Source organism: Onychomys torridus, chromosome 21 (genome assembly GCF_903995425.1).
Source record: "Onychomys torridus chromosome 21, mOncTor1.1, whole genome shotgun sequence".
Taxonomy (NCBI): domain Eukaryota; kingdom Metazoa; phylum Chordata; class Mammalia; order Rodentia; family Cricetidae; genus Onychomys; species Onychomys torridus.
In genome coordinates this window covers 16710995-16729112 of record NC_050463.1, presented here as the reverse complement: position 1 = coordinate 16729112, position 18118 = coordinate 16710995, and the positions used below count along the sequence as shown (strand labels likewise).

The following is an 18118-nucleotide window of genomic DNA, read 5'->3' as shown; positions in this document are numbered from 1 at the left end:
TTATAATACTATAATCATGATGGTGATGGACTAGTAGTAAAATCTGAGAATGTAGCATGCCAACAAGGAGTGTGGAGACACTGAGCTGAGCATAAGCCCATATTTTGCAGGTGAGACCGTGGGCCACAGAGGTAAGGCTTGCTTCCCTGACACAGGAGAGAGGGATCAGGAGGCTGAGCTTTCTGTCCATTTCTTCTCTGAACTGGGCAGGTCCGGGGAAGTTCCGCCTGACCTTCCTCCAGGTGTCTACATTCTCGGGCTTACAAGCAATGCTCTGCATTCAGAACCCTGGGAGCTTGTAGCTTCTAGAGCTTCCCTGAAGGCCAAGGACTTGATCTGCACAATCTTGTCCTATGTAGTTCCCAGGCTGCAAAGCCCCTGGAGACTGAGGAGCTGGGGGGTGGGGGTAGGGCAGCAGTGTGTTTCCTGGTTACCAGCTGCAGCCTTGAGGGTCCTGGAGTCACAGCTCTGGCTTTTCACTCACTGATTGAAGGTGTTCAAAGAAAACCCAAGCAGACAGGCCACGTGGTAGGTGCTGGGTTAGGAGGGGTCTGTGGAGCTGGGTGAGCCATGATCCCACTTTTGCTATCCTCTTCCAGGAACATCGTGAAAGGCATGAGGGAGCTCCGGGAGATTCTGAGGACTGTGGAGACCAAAGCAACGCAGAACTTCAAAGTGGTAATGGGACTGACTGGAGCCGTGGCTGGTTTATGCAGAGGTCGATTTGGGTGGGAGACAACACAAGCCCTAGCAAGAGGTCCCTGACCTAGAGATGTCGCATGCATACCTGTGCTCACCCTCCTCTGCTCTCAGCAGACATTGCTAATTGATCCCAGAATGCTTTCCCAGCAAGCCTGTTCATCTCATCTTCTTCATCAGGGCACTGAAGATGACTCCTAGCATTAGAGCAGAGTTGAAATCTACTGCCATCCCATCCTAATGATGTGTGGCATTGCTCATTTCTTCATGACCTTAATAAATGTCATTGCCTCTCCTTTCATGTCTCAACTCAGGTCTGTGTTCTTAGACCTTTGCTCCTCCAAAATCAGAGCCACGGCTGTGTCTCTCACTAGAATTTTGGGTCAGACTGTCAGTGTCTAGAACACGTCTGGTAGGGAGCCTCCTGTACCTGTGGCCTCCTGCCTTCTCCTGCCTGGAAGGGACTTCAGTGTCCTCACTTGTAGAGCCAGAAGGAGAGAAGAAAAGAAATGGGGTAGAGCTATGCAAGGTCATCCGGGGGAGGGGTGATAAGCTTCGATGCCTGAGGAATCTCCGGGCCCAGCACAGCATGCAGTGGGCAGGTCTGCTAGTTGGGAACCAGGGTCACATAGGCAGGCTGAAGAAGTTTGACCCCAGCCCGAGTTTCTCTGTCTCTGTCAGGTGGCGGCCAAGCACCTGGCTGGGGTTCTGCTGCATTCCCTGAGTGAGGAATGCTACTGGAGCCCTTTGTCCCAGCCTCTGCCTGAGTTCATGAGCAAGGAGGAGAACTCCTTCATCACCCAGACCCTCCGGAAACCTCACCTCTATGAGGGAGACAAGTGAGTGCCTGCCCTGTGGTACCACGCTGCTCTCACTATCTCTACAGGCTCCATTCCCTGCTGCTGGCTCTTCACTGCACCCTGCTTCCCCAGACTTCTTCTCCCTGCCCAGGCAGACATCTCAGAGACTAAGGAAAGATGGTCTCTGGTGGGGTTGGGGGAGAGTTCTTCATGGCTCCCGGAAGCCACACATTTGGAGGTTGCCTGTCTTCCCAGCCCACCCTTCTCTCTGATGTGCCAGTTGATGGTGGAGTCTGTAGTCCCAGGCAGGGCCTCTTGCTTTCTCCCCGTGCCTCGCCTCAGCCTGGGGATGGATGGGCCATTTCTTCTGCAGGATGGCAGCAGCCTTTCAGGTTCAGAAGTCTGGGGCTAGTTAAGAGCTGTGCATGGTATTCGGTGCCTGTGAATTATGCAGGAGAAGGTTCACCTTACCAGGCTGATGTTGACTCGGGGCATAGGGACTGCTTGGGGGCCAGCGGTGCTGTCGGTGTGGGCTGGGCCTGCAGCCAGGAATGCTGCTGTGTTTTCCAGCCTCTACTGCCCAAAGGACAACATAGAGGAGGCACTCCTACTGCTGCTCATCAGTGAGTCCATGGTAAGCCCCAGGTACCATTGACCCCAGGGATTGGGGTTGTGGAGGGTGCTGGGATAGATGCAGGGCATCCATGGCCTAGTCAAGCTCTGCCTCCCAGGGATGCCCTGAAGGTGTGAGCTTCTTGGTCCTGCTTGTTCCCCCCCTTACTCCCCACCTCCCTCCTTACACACACACACACACACACACACACACACACACACACACACACACACACACCATGCAAGTCTGACTCATCAGCCTTGAGTTTGGCCACGCTAGCTATGCTGGGTTACAATGAGAGACCCAATGTCCCAGGTGGGTAGGGACTGAGTGCATGTGAAATCCCCTTCTGGGATTACAAAAATTGATTATCACAAACAAGTCAGTGGTGTGCGTTGAGCAGCTAGGTGCTGTGACTGATGTAAGAGAACAGAGAAGGAGCTGAAGGGGTATGCATTTTGGAGGCACAAGACCTGGATTGGGGCTCCAGCGCTGTACTCATTAGCTGAGAGCCGGGGACAAAGCATTCAATCCTTCTGTGTCCCATTTTCCTCTTCCTAAGATGGTGACAACTCAAGAGGTAAGTTTGGGGAGAATTCATCATCTCGCAGCAGCTATTGATTATCTGTGCCTGGTCCTGTTCTAGAAGCCAGACACGTGGCAGCAAGCACAATGGAGCCAGGCCCCTGACCTCATGGCGCTCACATTTTGGTCAGGGGTGGTGGTCGTGAAGTAGTGAATGATTCTGGTATCCAGGCTATCTGTGTTTGCACACTATGGAAAAATAAGGCAGTGGGGACCCATCTCCCGTACCCTGGGCAGATGAGTATGTGAGAGTGTGCATGCATACGTGTCCATGGTGACCACAGTAGTAGGCAGTGTCTTCAGAGTACTGTGGAGGCTCCTCGGAGGAGAGCATGGCGTGGCCAGGTAGCCCTGGAGGTGTGAGATGAAGGATGGACCTCTTGCACCAAGGGAAGCTCAAGGAAGGAGGAATGTGGATTGTAGAAGCAAGGACTAAGGGGTTATGTCCGTACAGCTGGGCCCAAGTCCTTCAGCTCTGGAGTCCATTGGTGCTGCGGAGCTGGGACTGGCAGCCGAGAAACAGGTCTCTTAGATGTTGCATCTGAGAAGTAGAGGTTAAGAAAGCGAGAGGCCCTGAGCTGGGCCGTTCAGTGATCACAAAAGAGTGTTTCTTTGGGTGTCTGTGTGGATCATGCTAGGGCTTGTCCAGGGCACTTGGGTGGGTTCCCTGTGGTTGCACAGGTCTCCTGGTTAGCAGACATGAATGAGGCCAGGCCAGGCAGTTCTAGATCTGAACATTACCGTGTAAAGGGCATTTGGAACCAGGGTACCAGCTGAGCAGGCATTTGTCATTAAAGCCACGCTGAGTGCATGCTTGTGCAGTGGGTAAGTGTTGCTTGGGGTGGAGCCAGATTTGGAGAGTCAGATTTGTTCTTTGGGGAACTGGCAATGGCTCCTTCCTCTGAGCACAGACTGAATCTCAGTTTTGAGTTTTACAGTCTTGCTGTAGAACTCTTGGAGCCCCTCCATCTGGTCATGGCATCACTTATACCTCCTGTGAGACTATACCACCTGTCTCTGAAGACATGGGCAAATGTCACCCTTGTGTGCCTGCTAGGGGCCAAGGGGGCTACCTCACTGGGTAAACATTTCATATGTTGAATCATATGAAATTCCCTATTTTCAATTATTTATGGCTCACGAAAATACATATCAGGGCTGGGGATGCCGCTCTGGGGGTAGAGCACTTGTCTAGTATGTACAAAGCCCTGGGTTGTCCCCAGCGTGATGTGAAACCTGCTTTTTGTCTATAATCTCAGCACCCAGAAGGTGGGTTCAAGAGGGGCAGGGGGGATCAGAAGTTCAAGGTCATTCTCAGTTTGGAAAAAAAAAAAAAAAGGAGATTTGGAACTAGTGTGGGCTACCTGAGAACCTGTCTCCAAAAGAAGGAGGAGAATACAGGAATGCTGATAGTTTCATTCAGGTCAGATTAATGCTAGTGTGTCCCCATTTTACAGAAGAGAAAGTAAGGGAAGGGTCCCAAGGTGTGTATGTCTCTTAGTCAAGGTCACATAACAATCAGCTTTGTTTTCATGATATGAGCCACACTGATCTCACTATCTAGTTTCTACAAGACCCAGACCCCAGGCTCCTGGATGTCAGTCATGGCTCTGCCTCTGTTCCTTATTCTGTCATCCATAAATGTACTGATGAGGTAATTTTGGAAATAAAATGCGTGACATCTTGGGAGAGTCTGTTAATAGGGCTGGGCCAGGGTCGCTGTTGTCTGTCTCCTCAGAAGAGAGTGAGACGGTTGGTTTGCCCAACTTGATGCAATCTAGGGTCACCTGGGAGGGGATCTCAATGAGACAATGTCCAGATCAGACTGGCCTGTGGGACTGTTTGTGGGGGATTGTCTTGATTATATTAGTGGAGGTGGGAAGACCCGCTCATTGTGGGGTGACGTCATTTCCTGGGCAGGGATTCAGGACTGTGAGATGGAGGAACTGAGCGCTGACAGGCATGTATGTGTTCCCTAGTCTCTGTTCCTGGCTGTGTATGTGATAGGACCAGTTCCCTCATGCTCCTGGGGCTATACATTCCCTGAGATGATGAGCTGGAACCTGGAATTTCTGCGTGTGTGTGTGTGTGTGTGTGTGTGTGTGTGTGTGTGTGTGTGTGCAGGACAAGGTCTCACTATATAGCCCTGGCTGCCCTGGAACTCACTATGTAGACCAGGCTGGTCTTGAACTCACAAGACATCAGCCTCTGCCTCTGAAGTGCTAGGATTAAAGCCATGTGCCACTACACCCCACTAGCCCTTTCTCTTCTGTCTTTAGTTGCTCTTGTCACATACTTCCCACCCCCACCCCACCCCCACCCCCACCCTGGTGGCTTCTTCTGGATCAGAGCAGGGGCCAGAGCTCAGGTGGCTCTCCTTTAAGGTTATCAACACCACTGGCCCAGATACCTGTAGCTGCCCTAAGTCTCAAAGCAGAGAATGGCCTGTTGCTAGTCTGTGGCCCACACTGGATCCTGCAGTTTTCCTGAATGTAGACCTTTCTCCAAGCAGCTCTTCCTTTTTGCCTTGAGCGTAGCCTGCTGACTTGTCCAGGAGACGCAGAGCTCCATGCTGGCTAGTCAAGTACAGCCCTGAGAAATGCCTTGTAGCATGCTAGGTAAAGAGGCTGCATGGTTTGGCTTACATGGTTGCTAGGAGGAGGTACCTGCTCGAATTGGCTGGTTTGTTTCCCACAGCAACTGCATCAGACATTTGGAAATGAGGGATTTGGGGAGGTGATTCCTCAGGCAGCAGGAAGTAACCCTGACACACTGCCCAGGCTGGAGCCTCTGAGACCTCAGAGCCCATCCCCTAGTGACACGCCTCCTCCAACAAGGCCACGCCTCCTCCAATAAGGCCACGCCTCCTCCAACAAGGCCACACCCACAACACGGCCACACCTCCTGATAGTGCCTCACCCCCCATGGGCCTATGGGACCAATTTTATTCAAACCACCACAGCTGGCTTGGAACTCACAATGGAGACCAAGGCAGGCATTGAGCTCACAGAAATCCACCTGTCTCTGCCTCCTGTGTGCTGGGATTAAAAGCATGCACTACCATGCCCAGCACATTCTTTTTATTAATTAACTTATTTTATTTTTGTATATGTGGGCATGTACACGTCATAGCATAATTACAGAGGTCAGAGGGAAGTCATTTCTCTCTGTCCACCATGGGGGGCCTGGGAATCAACATCAGTCAATATTGCAAGGCAGTGGTGCACGCCTTTAGTCCCAGCACTCGGGAGGCAGAGGCAGTCAGATCTCTGTGAGTTCAAGGCCAGCCTGGTCTACAGAGCTAGTTCCAGGACAGCCAGTGCTGTTACTCAGAGAAACCCTGTCTCTTGCTGACTCCTCCAGCTGCACTGGTGATTAGCCAGAAGATGAACTGAACTGTCAGCTCCTGCTTTGACCCCTCAGTTCATCCTAAGGTTCCATGAACTTTTAGCATGGCCTCTGTGCGCCTGAGGGCTTTTTCCCATCTCTACTGCTGGCTTGTTTTAGTTGCAGATGACAGGCTTGTAGAGAAACCCCTAGAGCGGCCGCTGGCAGCCTCAGCTGTGACTTTGCAGCCACTCCTGCAGTGCCAGCCACGGTCATGGTCACCATCACTCCTCACCTCCAGGATGTCCAGAGCAGCCATCCGGCAGAGGGTAACTGTGGGTTTCTGAATGCTGTAGCCCACTTTTATGGTTGGGCACTCAGAATAATTGCATGGGGTCCACGTGCATGTCTGGTCCAGGATATGGCTTTTGTTATGTGCTAACCTGTGTGGTCAGATGATGGAACCATGCATGTCTCCCAAGAGATAAACAGAAATCCACCAGTGTTCCCAGTAACATAAGGGATTTGATTTATAACTGGTTCAGATTTGTGTTTTGGACCTACTTTTTTAACTGTTGGGCTAAAAGAGCATGTCAAATTCCACTCACTTGTATCTATACATCTACCAGTCTACCCACACTCATCCGTGCAATGCATCTATTTGCCCACCCATCTGTCCATCTACTCACCCACCATCTTTCCAATAATCGATTCCCACACTCAACACTGTTTATCACTTAATCTTATTGAGCAGCTTTGCTGTGCTGGACCATGCTCAGCACCAGCTATAAAATAATGAAACAGTCCGAAGTGCTGATCTCTAGTGCACTCCCACGTAGTGCAGGGAGTACAGAAGTCAGCTAAATCTTTGATCCTTTTTTTGTTGAGCTGGGAAAGAATTCATTGTTGGTGTGGCCTCTCAGAACTGGAAAGGTACAGAGGCCTGATATGGAGCAAGTGTCAGGGGCTGGGGGTTCCTGCACCTTAACAAACTAGTTCCATGATGTACTCAGTAGCAGGCACCTAGCTATGTGGATCTTGTACTTGTCACTCACAACAGAGCTGGAGTCTTCTCTCTCTGAACCTGTTTTCTCATCTGTAAGATGGAGTTAATAAGGTCTCCGTGGAAGGAGTTTGGGTGGATTAAATAAGAAAATGAACACAAAGCTGTCTCTTTGGTTTGTTCAATGCATGTTTTTTGTCCTGGGGGCAGGGGAGGCTTGATTCTGACTTAGTTGCCTTTGAAAATACGTAGGTTTTAATCGAGTTGGGAGATTGAGGTTATTAGTCCGTCGTCTTAAAGGAAAGGGCTTCCTAGGCATGCTTCCACTCGGGACTCAGCGATGAGACACACGGCTCCTAGCTTTGCCGCCCACTCTGCTCCGACACAAGGTCTCGCTCTACAGAAGGCTGCCAGCTCAGAGCCCGCGGTTCAGTACCCGTGACAGGAAGACTGTGACATCTGCCACAGGAACTGCGTCTCTGGGTAGATGAAGCCTGTCACAGAGCACGGAAGCTCTTGGCTCTCTGGACCGGCAGCTCAAGAGCTGGTGGTGATCGTGTCTGCCAGTGGGGGACACCAGCAGGAGCCGCACACCATGGTGTTGTCCAGGGAGGGGAGCATCAGTGGGCACGGATGCTCCCTAGGTCCTTCTTTCTGGGGTGACTATTGGGGTGTCAGCAGGACCTGAAGCTCTCTTGCTTGATGGAGAAGCTGATTCTAAAATCTCAGGGCTTTGGGCATCTTGCTCTAGGAACCTGTTCTTTGCAAAGAGACAGCAGCCGAGACTTCACGGGGGAGACCCTGTGTGCATTTTGCTTTGGTTCCTCCATTCGCAAAGCCAGTTCGAGACTACCGGATGTTCCCAGCGAAACCTGGAATCAGGGAAGCAGCCAGGGTGAAACCAGGGTGTCTGGATTCAGTGGGGTCTCTGCCCTCTGTGTGTCGGTCCATTTACTGGTCCCCCTCAGCCTCCCTCAATCTTCTGTAAAATAGAATGAGCATAGGCAAGAAAGCGTGGGAATGGTCAGATGCCCCTTAGAAAGTGTTCCACCCCCACCCCCCTTAGATGGTCCAGGTCTATCTAGGTCCAGGATTACGTGGAGGATGGGGCTCTTCAGAGCTGAGCTATATCCAGCAGGATTGAGAACTGTCGGGAAAATTGACCTGGTATGCAGGAAAGCCGCAGGGCCTGGACTGGTTCTGGATGTCCATCTCCAGGGGCTCAGAGCCCTCCCCAGAAGGTTATACTTGTTTCACTGACGTTGGGGTTCATGGGCCAGATAAGTTGATGGATGTGAGAATTCCCTTCCAGAGAAGGTAATGCAAGGCCTGCACCTAGGGAGGATGCCCCAACAAGAGTTGGGCCTGCCTGAGGAAAAGAGGATGCCTGTTTTTGTCTCAGGGACATTTGTCCAAAGATCAGTGGGTCCTGGTGAGGTGTGGAACTGTTAGATGATTGGCGTGTGCCTGGTTACCCTGGGAGAATGACCATAAGGAGAAAGGTGGGGAATAGGGACACCTCTGGGGTCCTACTGGGGACCAAATGCTCCACTGAACGAAGGGTAGAGCATCCCATGGCAGGAGCCAAAGGCTGGTGTGGGAGTCACAGCAGTGAGTAGTAGGCAGGGTGGGCAGGGAAAAAAACCCAGGGAGAATATCCACCTTTATCCCAAGAACGGCACAGGGAACAGTGAGGGACAGTGGGAGAAAGTGGGGGACAGAGGAGACAGTGGGGGACAGAGGGGACAGTGGAGGACAGTGGGGGACAATAGGGGACAGTGGGGAACAGTGGGGGACAGTGGAGGACAGTGGGAGACAGTGGGGGACAGTGGGAGACAGTGGAGGACAGTGGGGGACAGTGGGGGACAATAGGGGACAGTGGAGGACAGTGGGAGACAGTGGGGGACAGTGGGAGACAGTGGAGGACAGTGGAGGACACAGAAGGCAGCTAAGTAGCTGGATTTACTCTAGCAAGTACATTCACATTACTGTGCTGGGTCTGGAAATCTTCCTTGGATCTGGTTTTCCCAATGAAAGGAATCCAAGGCTGTGTCTATACATAGGAAAGGGAAAGAATGTGGTTGGGACAAAGTGGATGGGCTACTTGTGAAGCCTGTGGGCTGTGTGGCCTAAGGGCAGTGAGCCCAGGGTAGAGGGATGGGGAAGGCTGGGGCGCCCCTGGGGACAGACTGTAAGCCTAGTGGTGGTGCCCCGTGCCTCTGAGGTTTGCTCTGGCTTGTGAATTCATGCTCCTTTGTGGCTTACTAGCCAGCCCTAGGACTTCCCTTTTCTCTTCTCCAGTTTCCCTACCCAAACCGGTTACCATGGTTACATACATAGGCACTGCCCAGCAACCAACACTAACCCAGCTTTTTTTTTTTTTGAGCCCTGCCCCCAAAGCCATGGTAACAGCTGGGCAGACTTCTGCTTCTGGCTGTCCTGTGGGAAGTGTGGTCCTCTCTTGTACAAAAAGCACTAAGGACCCACAAGAGCATGCCCTCACTGCTGTCTGTCCGTTAAGGGGCCAGGTCATCTGGAGGACTTGCTCTGTCTTATGTTCTATCTGTTCTAATAACAGCCAGTTCTGAAAATCCACCCCTCCTTCCCTCCAGACACACCCAGAGGCCTGTCCTCTTAGAGGACAAGGTCTAGGGTAGACAAAGAAGGAGTCTCTGTGCCAGCCCAGAGTCGTCTGCCTGGGGTATTGCTCTCCCCATAAATGTGGGTTTATGAAGCTCTGTGTTCAGGGAGCTCAGTTGAGAAATGGCATGCCCTGCCGCAGGGAGTGAAGAGCCAGCCGGGGCTGCCAGGGCCCTGGTGTGTGCCTGTGATGCAGAGCAGTGGGTCGGCTGCAGGGAAGCAGCCACCTGAGCTGGGAGTTGCCAGCAGGCTGACACAGAGAACCACAAAGCGACCAAACTGAGCTGAGCCTTGAAGATAGGAGGCAGCAGGGAGTGTTTGTGGCTGGTGAGAAGTCAATTAGGAGGGCCGCCAGAGAAAGGAGTTTGTCACCCTGAGGGAATTAGAGACAGCATGCACCTCACTACCCCACACTCCAACATGGCTTCTGTGCAGGGTGGATTCCTCAGTCCTTGGATGTGCCCAGCAAGGATCCCTCTACCTCAGGAGAAGTCACCCCTAGGGAACACCTTCCAATCCTGAATTCTTCCTCCTACCAAAAGACTAGATTCCAGTATGCATGCACAGATACGTCCCATAACCCCCTCCCGAATTTCTGTTCTTCATGCCGTCTTTCCCTTCCTGCTTCCTGGAGGAGCCCACTCATCCACGGTCCCCACTGGGTGCCTGGAGCTAAGAGCTGCTGGAGGTGGAGGAGTGGAGAGGCATGGGATGGAAGGCAGGTTGTGTTCCCAGGGGCTGTGTGGGCGGGTCTCTCCGGGAGGCAGAGGGATTTCTTGGTGTTTTTCCCTTCCTTAACTGTTTGCAGTTCCTGGCTCGGTGGCGTATCAGGTTGGCTCTGGCATTGATCTTTCTGAGGATTTCCTGCCTTTCCTGGCATCATTTCCCAGGCATCCCCTCCTCGGCCATCTGTGATTTGTGAGGAGGAGGAGGAGGAGGAACACTAATCACAATCATGGCTGAAGAGGCACCTGCCCAGATCCATGGCCACCAGTCTATCTTCCTGCCTCAGATGCCCCTCAGGGTATTAGTTCTTTGGGGCTAGGAGGCCTGTTAGCTTCTAGAGGCCTCTAAGGGAACACATTTCAACCCAGGGCCTTCAAGGAAGGGCGTTTCTGTCTCCTCAGCCACTGGCCCATGGCAGCTCCAGTCCCTTGCCTTCAGGAAGAAGGGTGGCTCTGTGCAGGGGGCAGTGAGGAGGGCTGGTGGGCAGGAGGGGGCCTTGGATCTGGTGGGACATTGAGGTTTCAGGGCCAACAGCACCTTTTTGTTCTATCTAGCAGGCCAGTCCTTAGTTGACAGCCCATGGGGGGCAGAGCAGGGAGGGTGATGTTAGACAAGGACCTCTTCGGTCGGAGAGGGGACGCTGGGGGTTATCGGCAAGAGTGTGGGGCCAGCGCTCAGCTTTGCCAAGCGCAGCCATGAGAGTGTATGAGAGTTCTTTCAGGCCCCAGGATGTCCCTGCTCTGCAGCTATTGTGACTGATCAGTTACTCTGAGATCTTGGAAGAAGGAAGAGTGAGCATTAACGAGAGAGGGCATTAATGCTAAAATGTTTGAAGCAAAGCGGGAGTGCTGAATGTCACCAGGTGATAAAGTTCGATGAAAAGCTTGTAGCCATGCACTGTCCTTGCAACGTCTCTGTAGGCTTGAAGTCTTGCAGAGTTCCAAAATGAATATGAGGACCTTGAGCCTTAGGAGGATGCCCCCCCACACACACATCTGGACCAAGGGTTTTCCGTCTTTGGAGAGAGCTTTGTGGGTTTAAGGGAGGTCGTTTCTGAGTGGTCGGTTGCCTGGCTGTGGTAGAGCAGTGAAATGTGACAGTGAATGGCTTTGCAATATGGGACCTGTGATGCTAGGTCCTCACCTGGTATCCCCACCATCTTTTCCAAACCACCTCCCACCCTCAGGCAACTCGGGACGTGGTACTGAGTCGGTCACCAGAGCAGGAGAAGGACCGGAAAGTGAGCCTGCAGAATGCATCAGCTATCTATGACCTCCTGAGCATCACACTGGGCAGGCGCGGCCAGTACGTTATGCTTTCTGAGGTAGGGTCAGCCACCCAACCTACTTCACTTCCTGGGAGGTAGGTCATTCATAAAAGGAATCACATGGGGTGACCATCTGTCTTTCCTCCCTTGCCGCTTTCGTCTCCGTCTGGGCTGCCTTTTCCTAGCTTTGTGACCTTGGCAAGTCACCCTAGCCTCAGTCACAGATTCATTGTCTATGGGGTGGGGATTATTAGAGATCTCCCCTCAGGGTGGTTAGGAAGAATAGGTAGGTTGATACATGTGAAAAGCTGAGAGCCCCACCATGTCTCATGATAATAAACACTAGTTGTTATTTTTACTGGATGGTGTACTTTAAAAACATGGTCACAAATCAGGATGTCAGCCGGGCAGAGCCAGGCGGATCTCTGTGAGTTCAAGGCCAGCCTGGGCTACCAAGTGAGTTCCAGGAAAGGTGCAAAGCTACACAGAAAAACCCTGTCTCAACGACACCACCACCAACAACAAAAAAATCAGGATGTCATTTGCATGTTAGAATGACCCTATGAAATCACTTATGTATTATGGAGGCGGGAACCAAGGCTGTAGAGATGTGAAGCATTATACAGCATACCATGGCAGGGACTGGATTCCCCCTGTGTTTCCAACAGGAACAAAGCTGCCCTGCAGCTCTCTGAAGGCAGTGACTTGGGTAGTGGGCCAGTGCTGACCGACCACTTCTTCCTCCCCAGTGCCTAGAGCGAGCCATGAAGTGTGCATTTGGAGAATTTCACCTCTGGTACCAAGTGGCCCTCTCCATGGTAGCTTGTGGGAAGGTAAGGCCCAGGGCTGTGGGGGTGAGGGTTAAACTATGGATTCTTTGGATTCTGAGGGACCTCTGGTCCCTCCCTGGGGTTTCTCGGAGTTAGATGCTGGAGAGATTTGTGTTGTCTGGGAACTGACCCAGTATTGGTATGACTGTCTATGAGCATGGGTGGGGAAGACCCTATGTAATGCATGCTAGTGATGGCAAGTGTGCCCACATGCAGGTATGAGCTTGGATGCTTCTCTCTCCCTATGGTCCACCCCGATGGTGTGGCTCTAAGAGAGAGGAACACTGCTCCTGCCCTGTGTCCAGTAGGCCTGCCTGTGAGTTGGGAACTCGCCTAGGATGAAAGCTGTAAGGTGGAGCGGCACAGCAACCATCCGCATGGGAATCTGGAGGGAAAAGACTATGTGACGGATGTAGATAGAGGTACCTGGGTGAGGTCAGCGGAAGAGGCCAGCGCTGCCCAGAGCACGCGGCAGGCACCAGGGCAGGCCTTCGCCCTCCATCTGCCCGGCCCCTGCTCCGGCATCCCTGAATTTTTTTCTCCGATCAGAACCAAACTTATGTAAGCCTCTATTTTAAGCAGCGACATGAAAGGAAAACCTTTCCGGAGCCGGGGGCTGAGGGAGCTGGGGCTAAGGATGCTATGAAAGCAGGGAATAAGGTGGCATGAGCTCGCAGATGGTGCCAAGAGCTGTGAATACCCACGGCCCTTTCATGGGGCTGAGGGAATCCCTCGCCCCCTGGCCCATCTGTGCCACATTCCATTTCTAGCCCTGCAGCCGTCTCTGAGGAGGGCCCTCCCAGTGTGCCAGTGCCGCCTCCACGGATGGAGGAGTGCCAGGCAGCCCTGGGTCTCTGCAGTAAGACAGACCAGGGCCTGGCAGGGAGGGGGTTGGAGGGACCAGGTGCTGCAGTCTTGTTAGACTGCAGGGAGAGGCTGCGGAGCACAGCCAGAGTCAGCGGGGAGCCTCCTTGAGCATCCTTTGCTGGGCATCTGTCTGTGCAGCCACCTCCCAGAGCATCTTGAAGTCACAGCACGACCTACTGGCTCTGCCCCGCAGGGTGTTGCCAGGTCTCAAGGAGAATTCAGAATACAGACAGGGGCTGGCCTTGCAGGATTAGAGGCACCTCCCAGGCACCAGGCAGGATCACATAAGTAGAGAGTAGATGGGGGTGGAGGGTGGGGCAGTGTGAACCAAGGGGAGGGTCAGAAAGATGAACCCGGAGTAGGTGCGTAGGACTTGAAGGTACCAGCCTGTTACAGTAGGCTGGGGAGGTGGCTGGAGCTTATGCAGATCCTCTGCATACAGCAGCATTGAGTAGCTTCTTCCTGCCTCCCCCAAACAGGAAACACCTTTAGCCTTAGAATAGACAAGCCTAGAGCAGAGCACTGTTCTGTGGATTTTTTTTTTTTTAAAGCTATCGCCTTTAAAAAACAAAATAAAACAAACCCCACAAACTATCCATGGAAGTTAGCTTTAATTTTGAGGGAGTTCCTGGAGAATCCAGCCTCAGGAAAAGACACCGCAATTGTCTGTGACTTGAGGGGTCTTCCACCCCCTTACGGAGAAGCTGGATCCTAAGAGGCCCAGACAGCTTAGCATCCCGCCTCTGGGAAGCCATTCCCTGCTCTGGCTCCTTCGTGATCCTGCAAGGTGGGCGTAGGGAGTTGGAGTGGTCAGTGAATTCCTTATATGTGAGGCTCCACCCATCTTGCACTGTGAGATTGTTCTGTGAAGAAGGCATTCTCCAACCGCCCCCTGGGAATCCTGCCTGCCAAAACCATTGGCCTGACTGCCCTGGGCAGACCTCAAAGGAGTGGCCAGAGCTTGCCTTTGCTGAGCCCAAGGTGGGAATCCAGGTTCTGCACCTTCCAGAAGGTGCAGCCGGGTAGATATAAATATGCCTGGTGTTTCGTCCCACAGGGATAACGGATGAGTTCTGTGGCATGATTTAGGTCGTTCCCTCGCTTGGTCTCCATGCGGCAGTTGCATTGGCTGCGTTGCTAGGTAACCAGCATGACAGGGGGAAAAAAAAGAACCCGGCTGCTCCTACTGCTGGGTCCTCAGACGGCTCCTTAAATAGCAGTGTTTTTTGGTCTGCGTGGGGGTGGGGTGGGAAGGGGTGGGTGGATTGGGGAGGGTCAGGACTAGAGAATCTGGTGTTTCCAGAATGCAAAGGTCAGCAGCCTAAGGAAAGCTGAGGAGAAGCCTGAGGCTTGCTGGGGTGTGCGGGTCGAGGGACAGAGGTGAGGGATTTGGTGTGGCATTCCCAGGAGAGGGGCTGTGAGGAGGTGGGGCCGGCAGCCCTCTTGCTGCTTCCTGGACTGGGTATTCCCGGTAGGCCTGTCACTTTCTGGCCCTGTCTTGTGCTTGTCCTGTCCTCCCTCTTGTGTTGTTAGAATGATGGGGATTTGGGCGCTTGTCTCCCCAGCCGCCCTGCTTTCTGTGACCCCCCTAGAGGTCTCATCTGGCTCCACCACCCCAGCCCGGTACTGGGAGCCCAGTACGGGCCCTGGATGAAGATACCTACAATTAGCCTCATTGCTCTATTTTCTGTTACTTATAATAAAACAACCGAGGCAGAGGAATTTATAATGAAAAGAAGCTTATTTGCCTCGTAGTTTTGGAGCTCCAGGACAGGGTGCCAACACCGGCTGGGTTCTGGTGAGGACCTTAAGGTGGATGACCTCACAGGAGTATGTGCAAGTGGAGAAAATGTAGAGCCAGACAGGAAGCTAGATGGGAAAGAGCAAGCTGTGTTCACTTTATACCAATCCCTTGCAAGAACTAATTATGAGAAAGATGTTCAGTCCTTTTAGGGCACACACAATGACCTGACCAGGTCTCACTAGACCCTGTTTCTTCATGTTCTACTACTTGGGGCTAACCACTCTGAGGTTCAAGCTCCAGCACATGGATTCTTGGAGAACACACTCAAAATGTATGCACGTCATAGCCCAGTCAGAGCCCAAGGAAATCTGTAAGACTGGGTAGAAGAAAGTTCTTCCATAGATGGAACAGAGAGGTGAGCTGGGGGCGGGGGGGGCCACACATTGCAATCATATCCTACTACAGGCAGATGGGCCTGCCAGAACTCTCTTTTCCTTAGTGGTACCCCCAGAGTTGCTAGGGAAGAAGAGAAGGCCAAGTTAAAGTGAGGGGTTCAGGGACAGTGGGACCCAGGACTGGTAATGGTCCTGATCACACACATGTACTGAGGGTCACAGGTAGGAGCTTCCATGTCAGGAAAGTAACTGTTGAGTTTCCCTCAGAAAGTGCTGGGTTCAGAAAGCAGAAGTTTCCAGACTACACACGCGCGCACACACACACACACACACACACACACACACACACACACACACACACACACACACACTCACACACAAACACCCCTCCATCTCTCCAGGAAACCAGCTTCCTCTGGACAAAGTCATCGCCACAGAGGCCACACAGGGTAGTGTTTAAGAGTTAGGCCCAGTCTGTGTTCAAGCCCTTGCCTTGTCGTTTACGGGCTATGTGGCTCTGAACCAGCCTCTCTCTTCTCTCAGCTATAAAGCTGTCTGTCTGGTAGGAATGTTATGACAGTCCAACACTCTCACAGAGGAGTTAGCAAACTTTCTGTAAAGGGTCGGGCAGTAGTCAGGTTCGACTGACTATTAATAGCCAGTCTCTCTCAGCCATCCCACCAATGTGGTATCATGCAGTAGCCACAGATAGTATATAAACGAACAGGAATGACTGAGTTCCAGCTGGACCCTATTTACAAAAACAGGCAGTAGGCTAGATTCAGCCCGCATGTTCTTTCTTTCGGTAGCCCCTGACTTAGAAAAAAAAAATGCCTGGCACATGGTAAGATCTGGAGTACCATCTGTCATTGCTCTTAGTATAGGTGACGCACCTCTTTGGGCCTGGATGCCCTTCCCTTCTGGCCCTTCTCCGCCTATCCTCAGTAAATCCTGGTTGAGTCCTGGAGCCCTGTGGGGCCTCCGCTTCCTGTCTGGAGGGTCTCTCTGGCTCTCCCACCTCCTCACCTTCTTCCCAGTCTTGGTACAGGCGTCCAGCCCTGTTACAGCAATCTTCTCCAAGTACAGGCTTAGAGGGGCCCTGTCTGTTTCTCAGATCTCTGTGGTTCTGATCTGAATTCTTTTAGAAAGGTTCTGTTGGTTATCATGTTAACTGTTCTCACATCTCCAGAGGGTGAGGTTCATCATGGTCTCCATTCTCCAAACAAACTCAGAGAGGGGCTCGCCTGCAGTGCCTATCACCCGGGCGGCTCCCGCCACCGGGCTCTCTCCCTGGTTCCTAGAAGGAAAGGGGTACAGAGCCACCCCCCAGGGTGTAGGGCACCCCAGAGTATGGGGAGTTGGCGTGGCCAGTGATTGTGTTTCCTGCCTTTGCTTCTGCAGTCGGCCTACGCCGTGTCCCTGCTGCGTGAGTGTATGAAGTTGCAGCCTTCGGATCCCACGGTGCCCCTGATGGCTGCCAAGGTCTGCATCGGGTCCCTGCACTGGGTGAGTGAGCTGAGGGGGGATGGGGGGGTTGGGGTGGGGTCCAGTGAATGGGAATGAGGTGGGAGTGTGTGAGTAGAAGAAAGGGTCCCACTGGTGTGTAGGGATGGGAGGAGAGTCTCTAAGGACCCCCTAACTTTGATCTTGTCAGGATAGCCCTTTGAAATGTGATCCCCAAAGAGTCAGACAGATGCAAAGTCCTAAGGGTAGTTAGCAAGTCCTCAGAGTTACCTAAACCAGCCTATTGGAAAAGAGGCTGCAGATAAGTTCATCGTTAATGGGGGGGGGGGGGGCTAATCTCAACCCTAGCCTGAGACAAAACAAAGATGGCTTCCTTGTCATCCCTTCTTTGTTTATATTGCTTCCATAGGTCTCTTTCCTGGTCCTACTGTCTGTTCCCCACTGTCTACTGAGACGGTTTTTAGGAGACTGTAGCTCCCAGGGTACTTCTCAACTGGTGGTCTTTGCTGGAGGGTCATGAAGGTGCCCCCAAAAGATCAGTGAGGAAACAGAGCCTGGAGCCCTGAGCCCCAGGTTTTTGATGAGCTCAGACCCAGGGCACTGGACCCTAGGGAGTACTACGCTAATATTATCTCTAACTGGTAACTCTATCCAGATCATCTTCACTGTCTTGGGCCCCAATCAGCTTCCCGATGTCAGGGAGAGCCCTTTGTCTGTGCTCTGAGTGGCACAGACAAGTTCCTCATCCCTCTCACTTGTCATCTTATACCCCACATACCCTCTCCAAGAGGCTAAGTAGCCCCCATCCCTTCCTCTGCATTCTAGATCCAAAGTAAGCACCCACGCTTTTTGTAGGTGGCATGCAGCTGCAGGCTGCAGACTGTAGGCTGCAGAGTCCCGGGCCAAACCCTTGCAGCCAAGAGGGCTGAAGGTGCAAAGGGCTGTTCCCCAACCCCCAGCTCAGACTTCCTCCTATTCCAGGACTTCTGAGAGGAAACCTTGGGCTCATCCCCTCGTTGCAGCCCGAAATACCCATGTCTCTGGGAGCAGGGCTGGGGAGGGCATATGTGCTCCCCCGAGCTGCCAGCTCCAAGGAGCTATGAGTCCACCCAGCCAATGGCGCCCTTGCCAGGAAGCCCTAAATTTAGGTCTTCCCAC

General features: G+C 52.6%; 1 protein-coding gene across 1 annotated transcript in view; it reads left to right on the top strand.

The window, feature by feature from the left end:
- The window catches only part of Ttc7a (tetratricopeptide repeat domain 7A), a 108358-nt gene that overhangs the window by 41000 nt on the left and 49240 nt on the right, over positions 1-18118 (top strand). The window contains exons 6-11 of the mRNA XM_036170431.1: positions 600-678; positions 1381-1538; positions 2070-2133; positions 11580-11717; positions 12410-12493; positions 16898-17002. Coding sequence (XP_036026324.1) covers positions 600-678; positions 1381-1538; positions 2070-2133; positions 11580-11717; positions 12410-12493; positions 16898-17002 — 628 coding nt within the window. The remainder of the gene's footprint in view (positions 1-599; positions 679-1380; positions 1539-2069; positions 2134-11579; positions 11718-12409; positions 12494-16897; positions 17003-18118) is intronic.